This window comes from Globicephala melas, chromosome 5, assembly GCF_963455315.2.
Source record: "Globicephala melas chromosome 5, mGloMel1.2, whole genome shotgun sequence".
NCBI classification, from domain to species: Eukaryota; Metazoa; Chordata; class Mammalia; order Artiodactyla; family Delphinidae; genus Globicephala; species Globicephala melas.
The window spans coordinates 111,195,794-111,216,825 of record NC_083318.1 but is presented as its reverse complement, the minus strand read 5'-3'; the positions used below and the strand labels follow the sequence as shown (position 1 = coordinate 111,216,825).

The following is a 21,032-nucleotide window of genomic DNA, read 5'->3' as shown; positions in this document are numbered from 1 at the left end:
TTTGTTTTAATTTTATTACTGTTTTGTTTTGTTTTCACTATATTACTATACCAGGGAATTATTTATGATGTTTCTCAATTTCAGGAGGGCAAATTTCAAGATTCTCATAAAATCTTTGTAAACAAGGTAGAGAACTATAGGCTGACTGGGCAGTCTTGGGCGGTAGGGTGGATAGTGTCATTACTAGCTGAGATAGGGAATATAGGAGAGAAGACATGGGGAAGGGAAAACATAATTATTGCAATTTTGAGAGACGGTTATGGGATATCCCAGTGAAGATACCCAGGAAGGAGCAGAGAGTCTGAGATAGGAGTTATAAATTCCTGAAAGGGAAAAAAATCATTAGAAGGCAGAGAAAAGATCCAAAAATTTAATCCATGCATTGAACAAATATATATTCATTTACTCATTCATTCATTCATTCATTTAGTGTAAGATACTCTTCTAGCATTGAGGATACACTGATAAATAAAACATAGAAAATTCCCTGTCCTCATTAAGCTTATATTCTAGTGGGAGAGACAGACAGTAATCACAGTAAACAAGTTAATTATTGAGTATTTTAGAAGGCAATGTATGCTTTGATAGAAAATAAAGCAGAGTAAGGAAGTTGGGGAGTGCTAGCAGGGGTGGAAATTGCACTTTTAAATAGTGTGTTATGGCTGGTGTGGGATTACTGAAAAGGTAACGTGTGAGCTAACTATCTCAGGCAAAAGTGATAAGGAGTTAAATCCAATGTTGAAATGTGATAGCTATGCTTATAAAGTTCTGCAATTGGTTAATATACATGATTGTACAAATAATTCCTCTCAGACTCATGAGGATGGTTAGGTACCTTTCCTCCATCATTGTAGTTATGACATAACTTAATTCTCTTGGTCTATCACCCCTCTATACTCTGAATTCCCTAAGAGCAACTACTTTTCCTTGTGTACCTGACAATGTGTAATAGATGAAGGGAAGAAAAAAAGGGATAGAGAAAGAAAAGAAAGGAGGGACAGCAAAAGAACAGAATAGGGATACGTTAGAATATCTGAGAAAGGCTCAGGGTTTGCTTGTCTGGGGTTTTATTTATTTTTCAGAAATGAAATCAATGTGAGTATTGCCCTTAAGAGACTGACCCCCAAAGCTGACATATGATGGACTGCATGAACTGATCTAGAATATCTACAGTTTGGTTCCACTCTACACTATTCATAAAATTACATCTGAAATACTATGTTCTTTCCTAAGCATCACACTTCAAGAGGGATACTTTTGAGTATGGTGGGCATCTGTTCCTTTCCTCTGTTTTCACCTCCTTTCCCTTGTGGAATTGCACTTCTCCTTCTCCATTTGTATGACTAGGATTTGTCTAGGGCTGGCCATGTCATCCAAGCTGGAAGGTCAGCCAGAATATTTCTCTGTGTGTGTGTGTCTAATAAGAGACCTTTCTTTCTGGTAAGAGCAGGAAGTAAGTCAATTACAAACAGCTGGAAGCCAACCATTTTGCTTACCACATGGAGAAAAAGTCTATAGTAAGAGGTTTTAAGGCCAAATAGGGGCAAGCAGAGATTTAAAATGAATGAAAGGAGAGCACATCCTAAAGACATTACTTGAACCTGTTGAATCAGTTGAGCCTAAGATGTTAAAGAGATAAAAAGAACGGATGTCTGACATACTCTACACTCTTGGAACCTCTACTTATATGAGCAAACAGATTTAATTACCATTTTGCTTAAGCTAATTTGAATTAGCATCCTAATAAATATATAAATATAATAAAGATATGTGTGTGTGTATAGAAAGAGAGAATCTAAAGAGAGAACTGGTAACTAGAGTGGCTTCAAGAAGACAGAATCAGGACCAGTGGGTACCAGCTCAAGGGGGATAGGTGCTGAGCCTCACAGAGACAGCTGTCAAAGTCAGAGCACTAATTAGAATGAAATGGATTCCACTTGAACAGAGTAATTACTAATCCCTGGAGTTTTCAAGTAGAGGTGATGTAGGTACCATGTTATAGAGGAGATTCACCCTTTGGATAGAGGGTTTCAGTAGAAAATCTTTAAGGTTCCTTAAACTCTTGAGATTCTATAATTCCCCAAAGACAAAATACAACTAGAGGAAGTATCATTGGAGAAATATCCACTATAAATTTATTTTCAAAAAATGCTTAGGCTGGGTACTGACCCAGAAAAAATAATCTGTTCACAGAAGATACCATAAACAAGCTAATATCACATTAGTAATTAACAAATTTTAGAAGAGACCAAAGGAAAGTTATTAGGTGGTAAACTGTAAAATTGTTTTGAGATAAAATAAGAGGACTTGACCCATTTCAGAAAAAATGATGATGGACAAATGCAGTAATTTTAGAGCTATAAAGGAAACATTAAAGTACCTAGCTAAATCTCCAGACTCTGAAATGTGAATTTCATACTTAGATATGACAGTAAATGTACTATATTCTATTATATGAAAAAAGAGAAAATTTAGAATTCTTAGCACAGTTTTGCTTTTCAGTAACATATTAGTGAGTCATATCTGGTTACTACTACCCTTTTAGTTTTAGCATGCTACAAAATAGGAAGGGAAAATATATAATTATTCCTCATCTACATATTTACATGAACTATCTGGATGCTTAGAATCCTAAAGAATGAAAACAAAAAGAGGAACTTAAGGGTTCTAAATGGTACACTTCATAGATGGTATATTTAAACAATGTTTTTATCATCCAGAATTGAAACAAACTAAAAAGTAAAATGGTGAAGGGCTGATGACCACCTTTTACAACTTCTTACAACTTCTTACAACTTTAACATTATGAATTAACGATAGAATATTTTTCTTCTATGAGTTAAAGACCCATCAATTTTTCTATTCTGTACTTGGAAATCAGTCAGTCATTTTAAAAAACAATTATGTACTTTAGAAATTCAACGAAAGGAAAATTTATCGAAAGGAAAATTTATCACTAAAGTCAGATGAATCTGCAAAGAATTAACAGCTCACTGCTGAAAGACATCAAAAGAGAATAAGTGTTTTATTCATGAAATACAATAGTTTATCTGAACAAAGAAGGAGATACTATTTGCAATATAGTTAGAGGTGCCAAACAAATTCAAGTGGACCTCAAGGAAGATATATGAAGAAATCTTTCTCACAGAAAATAAAAGTACAATGTCATGGTAATAGTACAATAGATTACAATCCTGGTTCACAAATTTCACTTAGATATTGAGAATTAACTCTGTGTGCTAATGTATTATTTCCTTTTAGTTAATAATATAAACTGCTTTTGATATTTTTATATTTATGATACCACACAAAATAAGAGAAAATGTGTTAAGCATGAAGAAGTTAATGAAAAGATTAAAAAAAAGGTGATGCTAGGAAAAGACAAGATCCCACTTCATTGCAAAATATCATTCACTTTTTACCTTTATCAGGGTAAAAACATAAACATATATACTATAATTTGTGTACATATTACTTTTTTTAAATTACAAATTAAGAATTACATCTATTGGGCTTTAATTCTTTCTGGTTTAGAAATCTTACATAAAGTATTTTACTTTGAAAAACAATAAAACTCGTAAAAACGTTCCTTTGGCAATTCTATTTGAAATGAAATTGCTTGGCTCGCTTTGAAAAGCTCATCATAACCTTTCTTTTCCCTTAAAAAAGGTTTTAGGCTTTCTCAACCATACCTTAACCTTAAGGATTTCTAACAATCTTCTGACATTTACGGAGTTCTAAAATTTCAAAATTTACCATTTAAATTGAAATATTGAGGAAATAGAAACTTGCATTCTGAAATCAAATAATTTTGCTTTATATTGTTCATTTATGAAATTTATATTCTCTAAATGTTGGGCAAGGGTGTGTATGAAATAAGTATTTTTAGCAGAATTGAAAATCAAGACAATAAGATCATATCTCTCATAAAAATAACACAAATATATATTTAAGAACCCCAAAATAAAATCAAGTAGCCACCGTGTGGAATCTGGAACCTGGTAAATTTATCCTAAATGTACTGGATTTGAGCATTATAGTTCTTTGTTTAATAATGCTGCTAATGAAAAGTCTTATATACATCTGTATACATATTTGTATAGCAAATGGACCTAAGCACTACTGTTATATCTTTTTCTCTCCTTCTAAATTTTGAGATCTTTACAGTTGAAAACACTAGAAGATGGACAAAAAAAATAGAAATGTGAAAATATGCATTTTAGGTTCATGATCACTGAAGATTAGGACAAAAATAATTATAACTCTGCCTTATCTACCACTCTTTATCCATATAAGGTAACAGGTTCCCTTCCCTCTCAAGAACAGGAGTGGGTGCCCAAATTTGCAGTAATTCCAAATCAAGTGCAGCAACAGCATTTTTAGTTTGCTTAACTTCCCATCCCAACCTTTTAACAGCCAAGTGACTGCCTCCTTAAAAAACACTGCTGAGTGGGTGCATAAGCCAGTTCTATTTGCCAGCTGTAGAGAGTTCTCTCAAAGCTTGTGGCTATGGGTAAATAAATTCCATCATTTTTTTTTCTATAACTAAGAAGAGGGGGAAAAAACCAAACTCTCTTATATTTATTATAGCCTGGCAATGGTGATATATGTGTGACATATTTTCACCCTTGAAATGCAAAAGTACTTTAGAAATTGGCCAGTACCTTACTGAAATTGACAGATGACTGATGGAAGGTTATAATATACTCTGTCTCATGCAGATTCTACGGAAACCTCTAGCTGAAAATATATGAGAGATTTCTCTCTAACAAGAAAAACTCTTTAAGACAAGCTTAAAGGGTCCCAACATTTGGATTCTAAAGTTTCACAGAATTTCTATGACATAAATGGTATAGGATTTCAAATGAAGAAGAAAATCTTAATAGTGTTTCACTTAAATATTTTCAATGAAATGTGTCTGCATGTGAAATATTTAGTTTTATATCATTCACTACTTCACTCTGTTTTCACATTGTTTCACTTTCTTTTATCTCTCTTCCTCCAGAATTCTATCTAGTAATACGTTTTAATCACTAGAGCCACTCTTGTACTTGCCAGTTCATTAGTTTCAGTCTACTTCTCTTAAGTAATCATCAGAAAGGCTGTTAAAATTTAAGATACAAATGGCATAAAAGCAGCATGACTGAGTAAGAACGCTGTGAATTGAGTGTTGGACTCTAGTAACAATTTTGGGTTTTTTTTTTCTTTTTACTTTTGTGACCTTGAAGAAGACACTTAATCTTTTTAAACTTTTACTTTCTCACCTGGAAATTAAAAGAATTGAATCAAGTGATCTCTAAACTTCCCTTCAGCCATCATCCTCTAAAACATTTATGACAGCCCTGCAAAAGTTAGCTAGATGTCCCTGCAAAATTGCCATAGCTCTTTATGCTGCAACAGATGGCAGACGGTACAGGAAAATGCTTAGCATTCAGAGTAGCTGGTTGGCTCCAGGAAAATAAATACAATAAACACTCACCTTTCAGAGTGTACAACTTTTTATTATTGAAAGGGCTGGACCAAATTTTATTTTAGTAATACCTATGAGAAAAAAAATGACTTCCCACTCAAACTAACCAGGTAAAGGATATTTACAGGAAAAAGACTTACACAAGAAGATAAGCTAACACCATCAAATAGTTTAAAAATATATAGTATTTTTTTCTTAAAGCAAGTCTTTTTATGAAAAGGTTTTTGATGACAAATTCAATTTCTTTAATAGATATGGGTGGGGCTTCCCTGGTGGCGCAGTGGTTGAGAGTCCGCCTGCCGATGCAGGGGACGCGGGTTCGTGCCCCGGTCCGGGAAGATCCCACATGCCGCGGAGCGGCTGGGCCCGTGAGCCGTGGCCGCCGAGCCTGTGCATCCGGAGCCTGTGCTCCGCAATGGGAGAGGCCACAACAGTGAGAGGCCCGCGTACCGCAAAAAAAAAAAAAAAAAAAGACCAGTAGGAATAGAAACTTTCCTCTAGGATTTCAATGTGCTGTAGGAAATAGAATAAAAAAAAAAAAATAGATATGGGTTATTCAGATTTTCTATTTGTTCTGTGTCAGTTTGGTATGTCTTTTTTCAAGAATTTGTCCATTTCATCTCAGTTATTGAATGTGGTAGGCATGAACTTATTCATATAATCTTTTCTCCTTTTAATGTCTATACAATGTATAGTGATTCCACTTCTTTCATTTTTAATATTGGTAATTTGTGTTTTATCTCTTTTTCTTAGTTTTGTTAGGAGCTTACAAATTCTACTAATCTTTTCAAAGAACCAACTTTTGGCTTACTTAATTTGCTTTATTGTTTCTGTTTTTTATTTCATTGCTTTCTGTTCTTACCTCTATAACGAATGTTACACGTGCACTTAAAAAAAACATATCTTCTACATTTGTTGGTTGTAGTCTACAAATGTTAATTAGTTCAAATCAGTTGATGGTTTGTTCAAATCTGCTATGTTGTCATTTACTTTTTACTAATTTTCCTATCAATTACTAAAAGACGTGTAAAAACATTCCAGTCATAATTATGCAGTTGTCCATTTTATTCTTTAGTCCTGTCAATTTCTGCTTTGTGTTAAAGCTCTATTATTAAGTCATACACATTTAGGATTATTATCTAATTCTAATTAATTCATTCTTTTACAATTATGAAGTGTCCTCTTTATGTCTGGAAATCGTCCTTGAAGTCTACTTTGATGTATAGCCACCCTAGCACTCTTCTGCTAGCTTTTTTTCATTGTGTATCTTTTCTCTAACCTTTTACTTCCAATTAATGTCTTTTTATGTTCATCTCTTATAAATAGCATAGAGTTGGTTCTTGCTTTTTTATCCATCTTGACAAGCTCTTACTTTTAACTGCATGTTTATTCTGTATATGAAATATTGGTACAGTTTGGTTTAAGTCTACCATTTTACTATTTGTTTTTTATTCACCCATTATATGTTCTCCCTTTCCTGTCTTCTTTTGGGATAACCAAATAGTTTTTGATATTCCATTTTAGTTTTCGTATTATCTTTTAGGTTTATCTTTTTGTATTAGTGGTTGCTCTGGGAATTACAATTTGCTTTCTTATCCCACTCTACTTAGAATTAATACCACTACACATAAAATGAAAGAAACTTGAAAAGTATAAGTCCATTATTTTGCTAGCATTGTCATGTATGTTTTTGCATCTACCTACTTATAAGTACCATAATAATGTTATGATTTTGCCTAAAATGTTCAATTTAAAAATAATTGGAAAAAATATTCTTTTTCATATATTTTCATCATATATTTTCTATGTTCAATGTTCTTTATTTCTTCTTGTAGATTCAAATATACAACAGGTGTCATTTCTCTCAGCATGAAGAGCTTCCTTTAACATTTGTGAAAAACAGATCAGTTGGCAGTATATTCTCATTTCTTTAATTTAGCTGAAAATTTCTTTTTTCAACCTCAATACTGTGAGATAGTTTCACTAGATACAGAATTATCAGTTGATAATCTTTCTTTTAGCACTTTAAATATATAATTTCATTGCCTTCTGGTCTGCATCATTTCCAGTGAGAAGACATCCATCATTCTCAGAATTGTAACCCTTTGTACAATGTGTACTTTTCCCTGCTGGTTATTTCAAAGGTTTTTCTTTGCCTTTAATTCTCAACTCTTTGCCTATGATATGCCTACGTGTTTTTTCTTGTGTTTATCTTGCTTAGATGTGATATCTTCTTGGACGCGTAAAGATGTTTTTCATTAAATTTGGAAATTTCCAGCTATTCTTTCTTTCTTTTTTTTATAAATGTATTTATTTTATTAATTTATTTTTGGCTCATTGGGTCTTCATTGCTGCACATGGGCTTTCTCTAGTTGCAACGAGCGGGGGCTACTCTTCATTGCAGTGCGCGGGCTTCTCATTGCGGTGGCTTCTCTTGTTGCAGAGCACGGGCTCTAGGTGCATGGGCTTCAGTAGTTGTGGCCTGTGGGCTCAGCAGTTGTGGCTCGTGGGTTCTAGAGCACAGGCTCAGTAGTTGTGGCGCACAGGCTTAGCTGCTCTATGGCATGTGGGATCTTCCCGGACCAGGGCTCGAACCCATGCCCCCTGCAATGGCAGGTGGATTCTTAACCACTGCACCACCAGGGAAGCCCCCAGCTACTATTTCTTCAACTACTTTTTCTGCCTTATTCTAGTTCTCTTCTTCTGAGACTCCAATTCACATATGATAGGCCACTTGATATTAATTTATAGGCCCATCAGGCTTTGTTCATTTTGTTCTCAATCTATCGTTTTGTTCAGATTAGTCTCTATAGATCTACAAGTTTACTAATCTTCTCTACTGCCTTCTCCAATATGGTGTTCAACCATTCAATGAAATTTTCACATCAGATACGTTATTTCTCAGTTCCAGAACTTTCATTTGATTATTGTCCTTATATTTTCCATTTATGCACTGGGATTCTCTGTTATTAGGAACATATTTTTCTTTAAGTTCTTGAACATTTATAATAACTGCTTTCAAGCTCTTGTCTGCTAATTCTAACATTTGGGATATCTTTTTCTTTGATGTAACCCAGATTTTCCTGTTTCTTAACATGTCTAACATTTTATTTGTTGTGTACTAAACATTGTATATTGTAGGGATTGTGGATTATGTTACCGTCCTTGAAAGAATATTGATTGTTTTTTAATTCTAGGTGGCAGCTAAGTTACTGGTTTATCATCTTGAACTTGTTGAGGCTTAGTTTTATGCTTTTGTTAGGGTGAATCTGTTTGTTTCGTCCCTTGTACTAAGGTGAATTCCTTAGTCCTGGGGTATATTCTCCACTCCATAGGTGTTGGCCTTCCAAGATTTCCATGGAGAGACTGAGGTGTTTACTAAGTACTGTCATCTGAAAGGACTTAAACTCCAACTTCTGTCTCCCTCCATGGTGAACAGCAACTGAGAACTCTGCCTAGGCTTTAAATTCCACAAATGTAAGGAGTCTCTCTTGTTCATCCCGTCCTTAGCATCTTGTTAGCATCTTGTTAAATGAATAAACTGTGAAAGACTGAAAGAAAATTTTCTGAGCAGGACAAGACACAATCTGTTTTTCCTTTTCCTCTGGAAATTGTTCATTTGTTCAGTTATATTTTCTGAGTATCTACTACATTGCTGGGATTGTGCCATGAGCTATAGATAGAAAAGTTAACAGAATCAACCACCCCTACTCTCACAGAACTTGAAATTTTAGCCAGGGATCATTCTGGCATAATTTAGCTTATAGTATGTAGCAATGACTGCAATTAAAGGACCTATGTTTGAATCCAGCTCTATCACAGACTAGCTGATTGACCCTAAGTGAAATATTCAACCTCAGTTTACCCATCAGTAAAATGGTGATAATAAAATACATCATGTGTTGTTACGGGAGTTATATGAAAGTACCTCATACAAACTAAGCACAGAATGAATGCTACTACTAATGAATTTAGCTACTACTAAATTTAGTATGAGACTAAATCTCAGAAAACACCTAATCTTAAACTGGATATTTATTTATTGGAGGTTTAAACAATTATTTGGGATTATTTCACAGTCATATTTGGCCAAGATTTACCATATAGTGCAATTCCATAATACTTGAACCTTAGAGCCAAATGTATTTGGGAATTCAGATTTTGTTTCAAAGTCTAGGAAATTAATATAGCATGTATACCATATATTATGTAACATGTCTGGGGCAGTGTCCCATCATTGAACATATTAATATTAATTAGCTAATATAATTAATGTTAATATGTATGCAAAGTATGAATATTCACATGAAGTGGGAAAAGTAGAGACTATGAGTAATCATGATCACTTATTACTTCAGGTCAGGTTTTGACATTAAGAGTTTTGGCACCACCTTAGGTGACATCAACTTTCAGTTTCTGGAGCTTTCCAGATTTTGGAATTGTGAATAAAGGATTATGGACCACACCTTTTGAGTAACTGAGAGAAGGAATTAAGAAGGATGTCAAGTAAGAGAAGGTAGCTTGAATAATATATTTGAATAAACCTGTATTTACTAGGGGGTAAGTTTTCCAAACTGGTTGCTCTGACAAACTTCAGTCTCCAAGGTTTACCCTTTTGCTATTTGCATCAATATGGCTTGACACAGAGCTTTGCACCGAGTCAGTACAAAAATAATATCTGGTGAATTAATAAATTAATGCATTACCAGTGAAAAAGAAAGCACAGGTCTGAAACCTGTCCTTTTCAGAAACTTCACTGTTAATTTTCCATAATCCCTTCTTTCCATCTCACTCTCCAATCTATCTCACAAAATCAGTTATTTTTTCACAAAAGTTTGTCAACAAATTTGCTACACAAAGAAGCAGAGCAATCTTAAGAATGCCTCATGGAGTCACTGAAAGGCATGCTGTACCATAGTGAATTGCAGGACATAGTTTCTAATAAACAAAACTGCTGAAACATCATACAGTACTGTTTACAATGCTTTTACTTGCCACTGCAAAGTAAACCTACAGCCTGGTCTACTGAATGAGCATTAATACACTCAAAAAAATAAGAATTTTTTATCCTTGCCTTAGTCAAATTAAATGGGAACTTTGAAAAAGATACGTTGAAAACTTGAGCTTTCAACAACCTACATTTCTTTAAACCAGATACTTAAGTCAGGATACAACCAAAAGCAAGCATATTAATTTAAACTTTTCTGCTATTATATAAAGATATACCTGGGTTGTGGCTTTGATTCTGGCTTGACAGACTGTTGTTCTTTTTTGATAAAACTTTTCTAGAATAAGAGAAAGAAGAATTGACACAATTAGGAAACCAACTTCATTGTCTATAAAATCTTAATTCCACTGATGTTCTATTATATTATCAAAGGGAGAAACAACTGATCCATTTTAATATATAAGCCTAAACGTTGATATAAGTATATATTATAAACCTAAACACATATAAATAAGTATACTCAGAGGAGTATGATCACAGAACCTCCTCTGGCATCTTTTGGCCCCCAGGAATACAATTCCTTCTGATCATTTCAGTGAGCAAATAGCCATAAAAATCTACTAGAGATAAGAATTTATTTATTTAATTACTTATTTGCCCTCTGTCTTATAAAAAGTTTTAAGGTAGCTTACAAAAAATATAGTATGTGTGAAAAAAGAAAAAAAAAGGATATCAAGTTAAAGGGAAAATACGGATAGAAAAATAATGTCAAGTGTTTTCTGATACTGCTTACTGTGTTACAAAGATTTGCCTCTCAAATTCCCAGCTACCAAAGTGTTACAGACTGAACTGTGTTCCCCTAAAAGTCATATGTTGAAGCCCTAATCCCGAAATGTGACTATATTTGGAGATAAGGCCTTTCAAGTGGTAATTAAGGTTAAATGAGGTCATAAGGGTGAGGCTCTAATCCAATAGGACTGGTGACCTTATAAGAAGAGGAAGAGATGCCAGGGGCATGTGTGCACAGAGAAAAGGCCATGTGAGGACACAGCAAGAAGCAGCCATCTATAGGCCAAGGAGAGAAGCCTCAGGAAAAACCAACTTTGCCCTAGAACTGTGAGAAAATTAATTTCCGTTGTGTCAGCCACCCAGTCTATACTATTGTATTATGGCAGGCCTGGCAAACTAAAACACAAAGTAACAAAGAAAACACAGTAGTTCTAACATTCACAATATCTATAAGAGAAGTAAACTTATTTTCTGTGAAAAATTTCTTCCATGAGTCCTTCATAAGAAGCCTGGGATAGTGTAATGGTCAGCTTCAATAGCATCTCTTCAACAATGACACTTGAGAGTTTACTATGGATCTTTTACACAGTCCTTCAATGTCAGTCAACAGTTGAAAGAACAACTTAGGAGATGATTCTCCAAGATCTCAAAATAACTGGGTCATTCCCTTTCTGGTCATTCGGTGTGATCCAAAGATTAAACTGATACCTAGAGGCATTGCATATCCATTTTATAATCTGCTATGACAATTATTTTGCCCAAAATAGCTTTTGAAAAAATGGCCTCAGATAAGAGGAATTTGAGGTAATCTTGACAATGAGTAAAGGTTAACGGATTTTGGATTGTTGGTGTTGTCTTCCCTCTCAGACTCTATAAGAAGTCGGTGCCAGAAAGTACCTTGGCTATTGATGTAATGCTCCTGATACCACAACGAAAATGCTTATTTTACTTTTGCTTTAAAGTTGCAAATAGGGACTTCCCTGGTGGCACAGTGGTTAAGAATCTGCCTACCAGGGCTTCCCTTGTGGTGCAGTGGTTAAGAATCCGCCTGCCAATGCAGGGGACACAGGTTCGAGCCCCGGTCCGGGAAGATCCCACATGCTGTGGAGCAACTAAGCCCATGCGCCACAACTACTGAGCCTGCGCTCTACAGCCCATGCGCCACAACTACTGAAGCCCTCATGCCTACAGCCCGTGCTCTGCAACAAGAGAAGCCACTGCAATGAGAAGCCCACGCACTGCAACAAAGAGTAGCCCCTGCTCGCCGCAACTAGAGAAGGCCCGCGCACAGAAACAAAGACCCAACACAGCCAAAAATAAAATAATTAATTTTTTTAAAACAAGAATCAGCCTACCAATGCAGGGGACGTAGGTTCAATCCCTGGTCTGGGAAGATCCCACATGCCACAGAGCAACTAAGCCTGTGCGCCATAACTACAGAGCCTGCGCTCTAGAGCCCTTGTGCCACAACTACTGAAGCCCGCACACCTAGAGCCCACTCTCCGCAACAAGAGAAGCCACCACAATGAAAAGCCCATGCACTGCAACCAAGAGCAGCCCCCCTCGCGACAACTAGAGAAAGTCCACGCACAGCAATGAAGACCCAACGCAGCCGAAAATAAATAAATAAATTTATTTAAAAACATAAAGTTGCTAATATGTATTTAACCATTATTTGGCAACTGAACCCAAAGAAGTCTCTTCTATAAAATCTCAGGATATATAAAAAGTGTAAAGACGAAATGTGGAAGAAATTTGTATCTGTATTGCAAAAATACTCAGTTTTAAGATGCAGAGTGATTGTTTTAAATACAAGCTTCACTCTGCCCTATAGTGAGTGCTCTCTCGGATGCAGTCTGACTTGTATATGTAAACTTGTATTTCGTGCCATTCATTGTTTAAGACTGAAGATTAACTTTTCTTCTACTGTTATGTTAGAATGCAAGAATAACCTTGAGAATTAACTTGCATCACCTCTCAACTATTTGTCACTTTTAGAATTCCCTGATCATGTTTTATTTTTCAAAGCATTCACCCTCAAAAATAATACTGTACTTTTTAAAATTTATGTGCAACATGTAGGTGATAATAAAACAAGAAGAAGCACCTATATTTTAAATATTGCTCTCAAGATGTTCCATGACACATATTCATGGCTAGAAAAAATACTCATGGCTACAAAAATTATTTTTTAACTTATGTAGTCCATACTTTTGCACACAACAAAGTGCTTGGCTTGGAACACACTGTCCTTATGTGATACTACTATTTACACTTGCCAACTAAATTTTTTTAACTGCTTCCTTCTTGGCCAGACTAACTGAGATTTTCATATTCTCCACCATGAAAGGTGTCAAATATCAAGGCCACTAAGCAAAACAGTCTCAGACAAACATTCTTGAGGATTTTTCTTAATAAAATGTTCTCTGATTTTTTTCCAGTTACCTCTGTTGTGTCTTTTTCTTCCTACCTACCATAATTAGAAACCGGTGGTGGCGGGGGAGTTTGGTCACCTTTTTGTGAAGTCAATAGCAGTCCTTTTCTTTAAGGGGTCCTGGGGTTTTTTTTCTAAGTCTTAGTTTTCTCCATACTTATATATTAAAATCTCAAGTCCATTCTGCCTTGATGTTTCAATTCCATTCTCTCTCAAAATGTTTCTTCTTTCCACAGCTGCCAGCTGCTTCTCTAGACTTCTTCAAGATCCTAGTCTCTCCATGACAATGCATTTGAAGCGACACATTCTAAATACTTGGATAATGATGTAAGTCACTTATTAAATACTCATGTCAAAATTTTCCAATTTTTTTAACAACCTGTGTGAATTTATTTCAAACCGTTTTCAGACTCCTTTCCCCCACATATTTTCTCAAATCCCACAACTTAACCGGCACCAACTTCTGATAATTCACATAATATTAAATCTCAAGCTTCTTTTTAGAAGCAGCTACCTAATCCACCAATTCCCCCTTCTTTCCAAATCTCATCTGGAATTTATTTCTTCCTTTTGACAATGCTGCTAATTTCTCTCATAGTTTGATGATTAAATTCTTGCATTGATTAACCACAGATGAAATATGGAAGAAAGCCTTTCATTTCACATCATAATGCTAGCCATACTTCTATATTACTACTATTAGTGTGAAATTCTGCAATATGTTTGCAATAACAAGGTAATCTATAATTGGCACATTACACCTCCAATACTTACCCTAAAATGTGGTTAAAGGGGATTTTCTAAGTAGCAAGAAATTTTCATAGTTTTAAACAGCTTTGTGACCCTACCAGAAGCATATATAAACACACCATTCAAGGTAAATGAAAGGTTTCTTTAAAAATAGATAACTGTGAAGAGAAAATCACTGATAGCATATACATATAAAATTAAAAATTGCACATTAAAACATGTGAAATAAACTGAAAAGCTTTTTCTGCCAGGCTTGAAACTTGTGTTTCCCCAGCAGAAGTCAGTCATGTCACCAGCACATTCTGTGAAATAGCAGTGAGTTGCATTCCTTGTACTGCTACTGCTTCTTGTGTAAGAAATGTTTTAAAAAGAAAACTGTCAGTAACTTGCACACATGCAGAACCAGAAGGCACCAAACACATCATTTTGGAATTTTTCACAAGTCATTATCTTTACACTGTTGTATTTTAGAGCTTCTAAGAACACATACAAACCACAGAAGGGTTTTCCAGCCATAGAGCCACACCCAGGAAGTTGTGATAGGCCCAGGAAACCCATAGTTTCTCAAAATCTTCTTGTGGAGCCACAGAAGCCCCATTGTGAAGGTGTTCTCAAGTGTGGTATTTCTTTTACATTTCTTAAGAGAAGTGGAGGGAATACCATAGGTAATGCTGGTCACTCTGTAATAGCCATGACCTCAAAAAGCCATTCAACTTTCAAATTAGGCAAGACTGAGGGAGGTGGCCCAACAAAACATAGGTTTTTCCTTTATCAATCACTAGATAAAATTTCTTTAACCTCCAAGGGAAATGAAAACTCTTTGATATTTAGCAATTTAAGTATCACATAGGAGGCAATACAAAGACTGATGAGAAAGAGGGAGCTGGACAGAGAAGTTTACATCCCACTATAAGTCCCTCTGAGGGTTGGAACCTATTTGTAAAAGATATAACAGGGCTGTTGTTTCCAGTAGCACGTTCATAGCAACAAATCACAGCATAATACTAACACATATTCTAAAACGAAAAATCAAATATATTTTAAATGCATAGCTGAAATGAAGGGAAAGTAATAGAACGCTTTTCTGGTAGAAAACAACGAGAATGTTGAATTTACTGTTGTATGAGTTCTGGAGCCTGTCTTAGCCTTGGGGATGGCATGGAAATTTTAGACAACCTAGAACCTGGGTTCTAATGAGCCCCGTGCCCTGAAGTTGGGAGACAAACACTGGAACCCAGAGCATGAAGGAATATCAGAGCTGAGAACACCTCTCATAAAACCTAGGTACTGGAAGTGCAATATCCTTAGAATATAAACCAGGATTTTAAAATTCCCCTGGGGAGAGAAAGAAAGAAGTAGAAACAGAAGGAGAAAGAGATAGCATGAGACCACTTGTCTGTCATGGCCTTGCCTCTGGGTGGAGAGGAGAAAAAGTCACTCATAGGAATTTTTCAGGATAAGACTTCATTCATATGGGTTTGGGGCCTGACTTCACACTATAGGCAATTCCCTAAACACCTCCTATCAAAGAAAAGCAAAAAATTAAGAACAAAGTGGTCCCAGGTTGGTAGTGCACTGAAAGAGTACCCAGTAAAAGCTAATATCAATCATTTTTAGAAGAATGCAGTTTAAATTCAGGTTTCAAAGAATTCTCACAATAAAATACCAAGAAAAATGAGCTCACAGTCAGAAAATCATCAAACATAAGAAAATAAGCAATCAAAGCATCAGAAGAAACAACAAACTACACATTCAGAAACTCAAAGACTCCAGTACTGAAACTAAGGTATACAGAATATAAAATAAGAATGAGCTTCCGTTTCTATATGTTTAGAGAAATATGTTAAAGTAACCAAAAATTTTCAAAGCTGACAAGCTGATTTGAAAAGTAACAACTAGACATTCTAAAAATGAAAAATATAATAATTGGAATAATTGGAAACTCAACGAGTAGCAAAAAAAAAAAAAAGAATGGACACACAAAAAGAAAACACATAAAAGAGGAATCAGGAGGGAAAATAAGACCCAGGATATAGCAATAAGAGACAAAGAGATGGAAAATGTGAAAAAGTGGAAAAAAAGACGAAGAGTGACAATTAAATGGAAGACAACATATGTGTAAGGAGAGTTTTAGAAAAAGTTTTAAGCAGAGCTTATAAAGAAAAAAATGGAAGAAAAAAAGCATTTAAAGAGATAGTGACAGAGATTTTTTTCCAGAATGCTGAAAGACACTGACTTTCATAGTTAGGAAGCCAAACAGAAACCAAGCAGAATAAATAGAAAGAAAAACACACTTACACATCTCATAATAAAACAGCAGAACAATGAAAAGAAGTCCTTAGAAGTAGAGAAGAGAGATTACTCACAAAGGAAAGACAACTGGACAAACATCTGATTTTTCAACAGCAACAGTGGCAGCCAGAAAACAGGGGAAAGATAACTTCAAGATTCTGAGAATGTATTATTGAGGAGGAAAAAATAGATATAAACAGAAGTTTTCTGCCACCTGACCCTTACTAAAGGTACTTTTAAAGGATGTAATTCAAGAAGGAAAATCATCCTATAGCCTGTGAAGCTAGATATAAGGGCAGGTAAAAAAAAAATTGGTAAGCATGTAGGTAAACCTAAACAGACAAGGAGGTAGAAAACAAAATAATGGTTTCTAATTTGTGAAGTTAAAAATAGTGAAAATAATAAGAGAATTAAACTCTGGTAGTTAAGGCAATCTAAGATTTCTGTATGAGGTGGGAAAAGGATAAATATACTTTAAAAGTATGTATTAAAATCCATAGGTTAACCACTTATAAAAAGTAAAAAAAGAACATAAAGGTCAAACGAGAACAAGGAAAACTAGTACAATGCTAGTTTGTACAATGTACTAGTACAAAACTAGTACAAGGAAAACTAGTACTAGGAAAAATGGAACAAGAGGGGAAAACATGTCAATCAATTTCCAAAATAGACAAAGGAGCAAAAGAGAAAAAAAAGGACAAAATAGAAAGAACAAATAGAGAACACAGAACAGAAGGGGTATAAATGCATCTAAATATATTTTTGAAAATACAACTGTATGATGTTCACAAAAAAGAAATAATCGTGGCCCAGAAATATGTGAAAAAAAATTCTCAGCCTGATTTGTCATTAGGGAAATGCAAATTAAAATCTCAAAGAAATATTTCATATCTTCCAAATTGGAAAAGGTTAAAATTTTGACATATTATTAAGTGTTACCAAGCATATGAAGCAATGCAGACTCTCATAAACTGTTTCTAGGAGTGGAAAACTGTTCTCTATATTGCCTGGTAACACTGAATATACGCCCACTGGCCAGCACAGCCAGTCTACTCCAGGCTGCTTGTGGCTAGAGGCAATCAATTATTCAGGCAGTTAATAATCAGTTATGGAGTTCCTACTGCCCAGGCCCTGTCCACCTGCCTCCCAGGCTGAAGGGATCAATATTCTGGCATCTATATAACCCGTTCTCGATGCAACAGGATGCAGGTTCATATTGATGCTGGGAATTCTTACCCTAGAGAAACTCTTGCACCTAACACTTGTAGAAGAATGTAGCAGAATTGTTCATAATAGGACATAACTTTTTAAAAAGGCAAATATCTCTCAGCTATAGAAAGGATAATTAAATTGTAGTGTATTCATTCAATGGGATGTTGTGCATCCATGAAAATGAATGAACCATGGGGCCACAGATTAACATTTATGAAGACTGATGGCTCTCAAAAATACATTGCTGGGACTTCCCTGGTGGCACAGTGGTTAAGAATCCGCCTGCCAATGCAGGGTACACGGGTTCGAGCCCTGGTCCGGGAAGATCCCACATGCCGCGGAGCAACTAAGCCCGTGCACCACAACTACTGAGCCTGCAGCTCTAGAGCCCGCGTGCTACAGCTACTGAAGCCCAAGTGCCTAGAGCCCGGCTCCGCAACGAGAAGCCAGCAATAAGAAGCCCGTGCACCGTAACGAAGAGTAGCCCCCGCTCACCGCAGCTAGAGAAAGCCCGCGTGCAGCAACAAAGACCCAACTCAGCCAAAAATAAATAAATAAATTTATTTTAAAAAAAAATACATTTCTGGGCAAAGAGAGAGAGAGAAAACATTATAATTCCACACACATAAAGTGAAAAACAAGTAAAAGTAAGCAAAATACTAAATAGAGATGTGTGTAGATGTGCTAAATTATAAAGAAAAGCAAGGGAACAATTAACGTAAAATTAAGGAGACTGGTTTCTTCAGGATATGAAGGGAAAGAAAAGACACATTGAGTTCTGTTCCCTAAGTTTTACAGGTATTTGTTTTAGTGTTATTCTTTAAGATATAGAGCTATAAATAGATACGTATATGAATAATACACTGTTTTGTATAATTGATACATAAAACAATACAAATTTTTTAAATAGTGTGGTAAAAAAATTCCTTGAGTTTAAGATGAGTGTCTGTCCCCCGAGAAAGAAAAGAATGAAAAGATCTTGGGAATCTATGGGTTTCCCAAGTATTCAATATATCAAAACTTACTAGGAGGTTACATGGCTCCAAATCTCTCCTGTGGTTTGTATGTGTTCTTGGAAACTTCAAAATTCAAGAATGCCAAGCAATGGAACAGCTGCTGCCAGGATTGTGTTGTCTTATTCTGAAATTTTAAGTGTATGAATCTATAAATACATATGATTAATTTTTTTTATCAGCTAGAATTAAAACAACAAAATGAGGAAATGAGTTCATGTTTTACAATTTGAGGACATTTTAATGTGCTTGTGTTCATATCGATATTAAAGTTGATGCTCAAATGAATGTAAGGTGCTTATTTGATTTTGAATATGTTTCCCCCTTTGTATATAACATACCCTCCCAGGTAATTAATTTATTATTAAACAATTTGGTTATAAACTGGATAGAATTTTAAACTTTTGAATTCAATCCTTTTCATTTGTGCATTTGTTTGGGACTTATTTAACTGTAAGACCATTGTAAACAGTGAGTTTGGTTACCATCATAAGATTTATATACTATGTGCTAGATCTGGAACTGCATCCCAGAACTAATAAATTGTTATAACTAATAATTAGAACCTACTATCTGCTTTATGTTCATGTTCTTCAATATTCACCAAGACTCTGCAAAATAGATACTTTAATTCTCACTTTCCCTTAGGAAGTTGAGAAGTTTAATATCTTTACCTTGATTACACAAGTAGGAAGGAGGTGACTGGGATTCATTCAGACTCAATACACTACTCTATCTGGAAGGTGAAATTGGTAATACAGGTAGAAAATTTTTAATCTATGAAAATAGAATACAGTGAACAAAGACAGCATTAGAGTTTACATTAATTTTTTTAATTGATTGGCACTCAGCAATTTTGTTTTCCATTCATTTCTTTTAGAAAATCTCCAATGATTTTGTAGGGAGTCAGTAGAACTTAATCATAATGGGACTTAGAACAGCCAATCAGATGCATGGTGGGGGTGGTCAAAAGCTGCCCCAGCCCCCTAACTACAACTTGACTATTTCTCCTTGTTTGGAGCATGTTTATGGGGAATTACATAAAACAGTGCTTATCAAACTTTATGCTCTTATAAATCACTAAGATCTAATTCCTAGAGACTCAGGATATACTTGGATGATATATCAGCTTATTGAAATTGTCCAGATTATTTTATTTGGGTGAAAGCTGTATTATCAAAATAGCTGGCATATTTTCCCAGGCCAATTTTGACATTCACTGTAGTTCTATTTCATTACTTGAAAATGTGTTTCTGATATCTTTGATCAGTTATAATCTCACTCGTCAACGTTCACAATAAACCACATTCCTATCCCACCACATGACTAAATTCAGCATAGAGTATCTGTACTTCAGGTATTTGTCAGGAAAACAATTACATTGTATAGACTGTCACTACTTATCAAAAGCTCACTTAAAAGGCAAAATATTATGGGGAATTGTCTAAAACAGTGTTTCTCAAATTTTTATATGCTTATAAATCACTACTGATCTCATTCAAATACAGATTCTGATTCAATACATTTGGGGTGGGTCCTGAAAGCTAAATTTTTAACAAGTTCCTGGATGATAACAATGCTATTGACCCATGGAGTCGGGAGGGCCTAACTAAACCTGCAGAGAATTATCTAATTTTAGTTGGTTATTGGTTTGCTTTTTCTTTGTGTACTTTTGTTTTTGAGGAATAAGAAGCAGTGGAAATCTATGTGAAAATCTAAAAGCAACACTTCTTTGGAGGAAAAATTAACAGTATATAATAAAAAACAAAGCAAAAGGGGGAAGCATACCAGCAACTCCACTACAAGGAATTTATCCTAAGGAAATTTAGAATATGCACCAAGATTTAATTACAAATATAATGCACTGCATTCCATTAAAGCATTGTCAATTGCCAAGATAACCAAAAATGAGTTATTTAATATTAAAGAAAATATGTTAATAAGAAAAGATGCTCAGAATATATCTTTGAGTGAAAAAAATAAGGTTATAAAGCATTGTTGCTATAATAAGTATGGTTGATTTTCTCATTTTTGGCTCATCTGTGTTTCCTTCAAAATATAGGTATTACGAGCATATTTATAAAAATTATTTTAACACGTGGTAAAAAGCAGATGTTAAAGGCT

The 21,032-nt window shown here is 34.9% G+C and overlaps 1 protein-coding gene across 1 annotated transcript in view; it reads right to left on the bottom strand.

Moving 5' to 3' along the window:
- IQCM (IQ motif containing M) overlaps positions 1 to 21,032 on the bottom strand; it is a 350,482-nt gene that overhangs the window by 222,681 nt on the left and 106,769 nt on the right. The window contains exon 10 of the mRNA XM_060298710.1: positions 10,697 to 10,755. Within this exon, the coding sequence (XP_060154693.1) occupies positions 10,697 to 10,755 (59 nt within the window). The remainder of the gene's footprint in view (positions 1 to 10,696; positions 10,756 to 21,032) is intronic.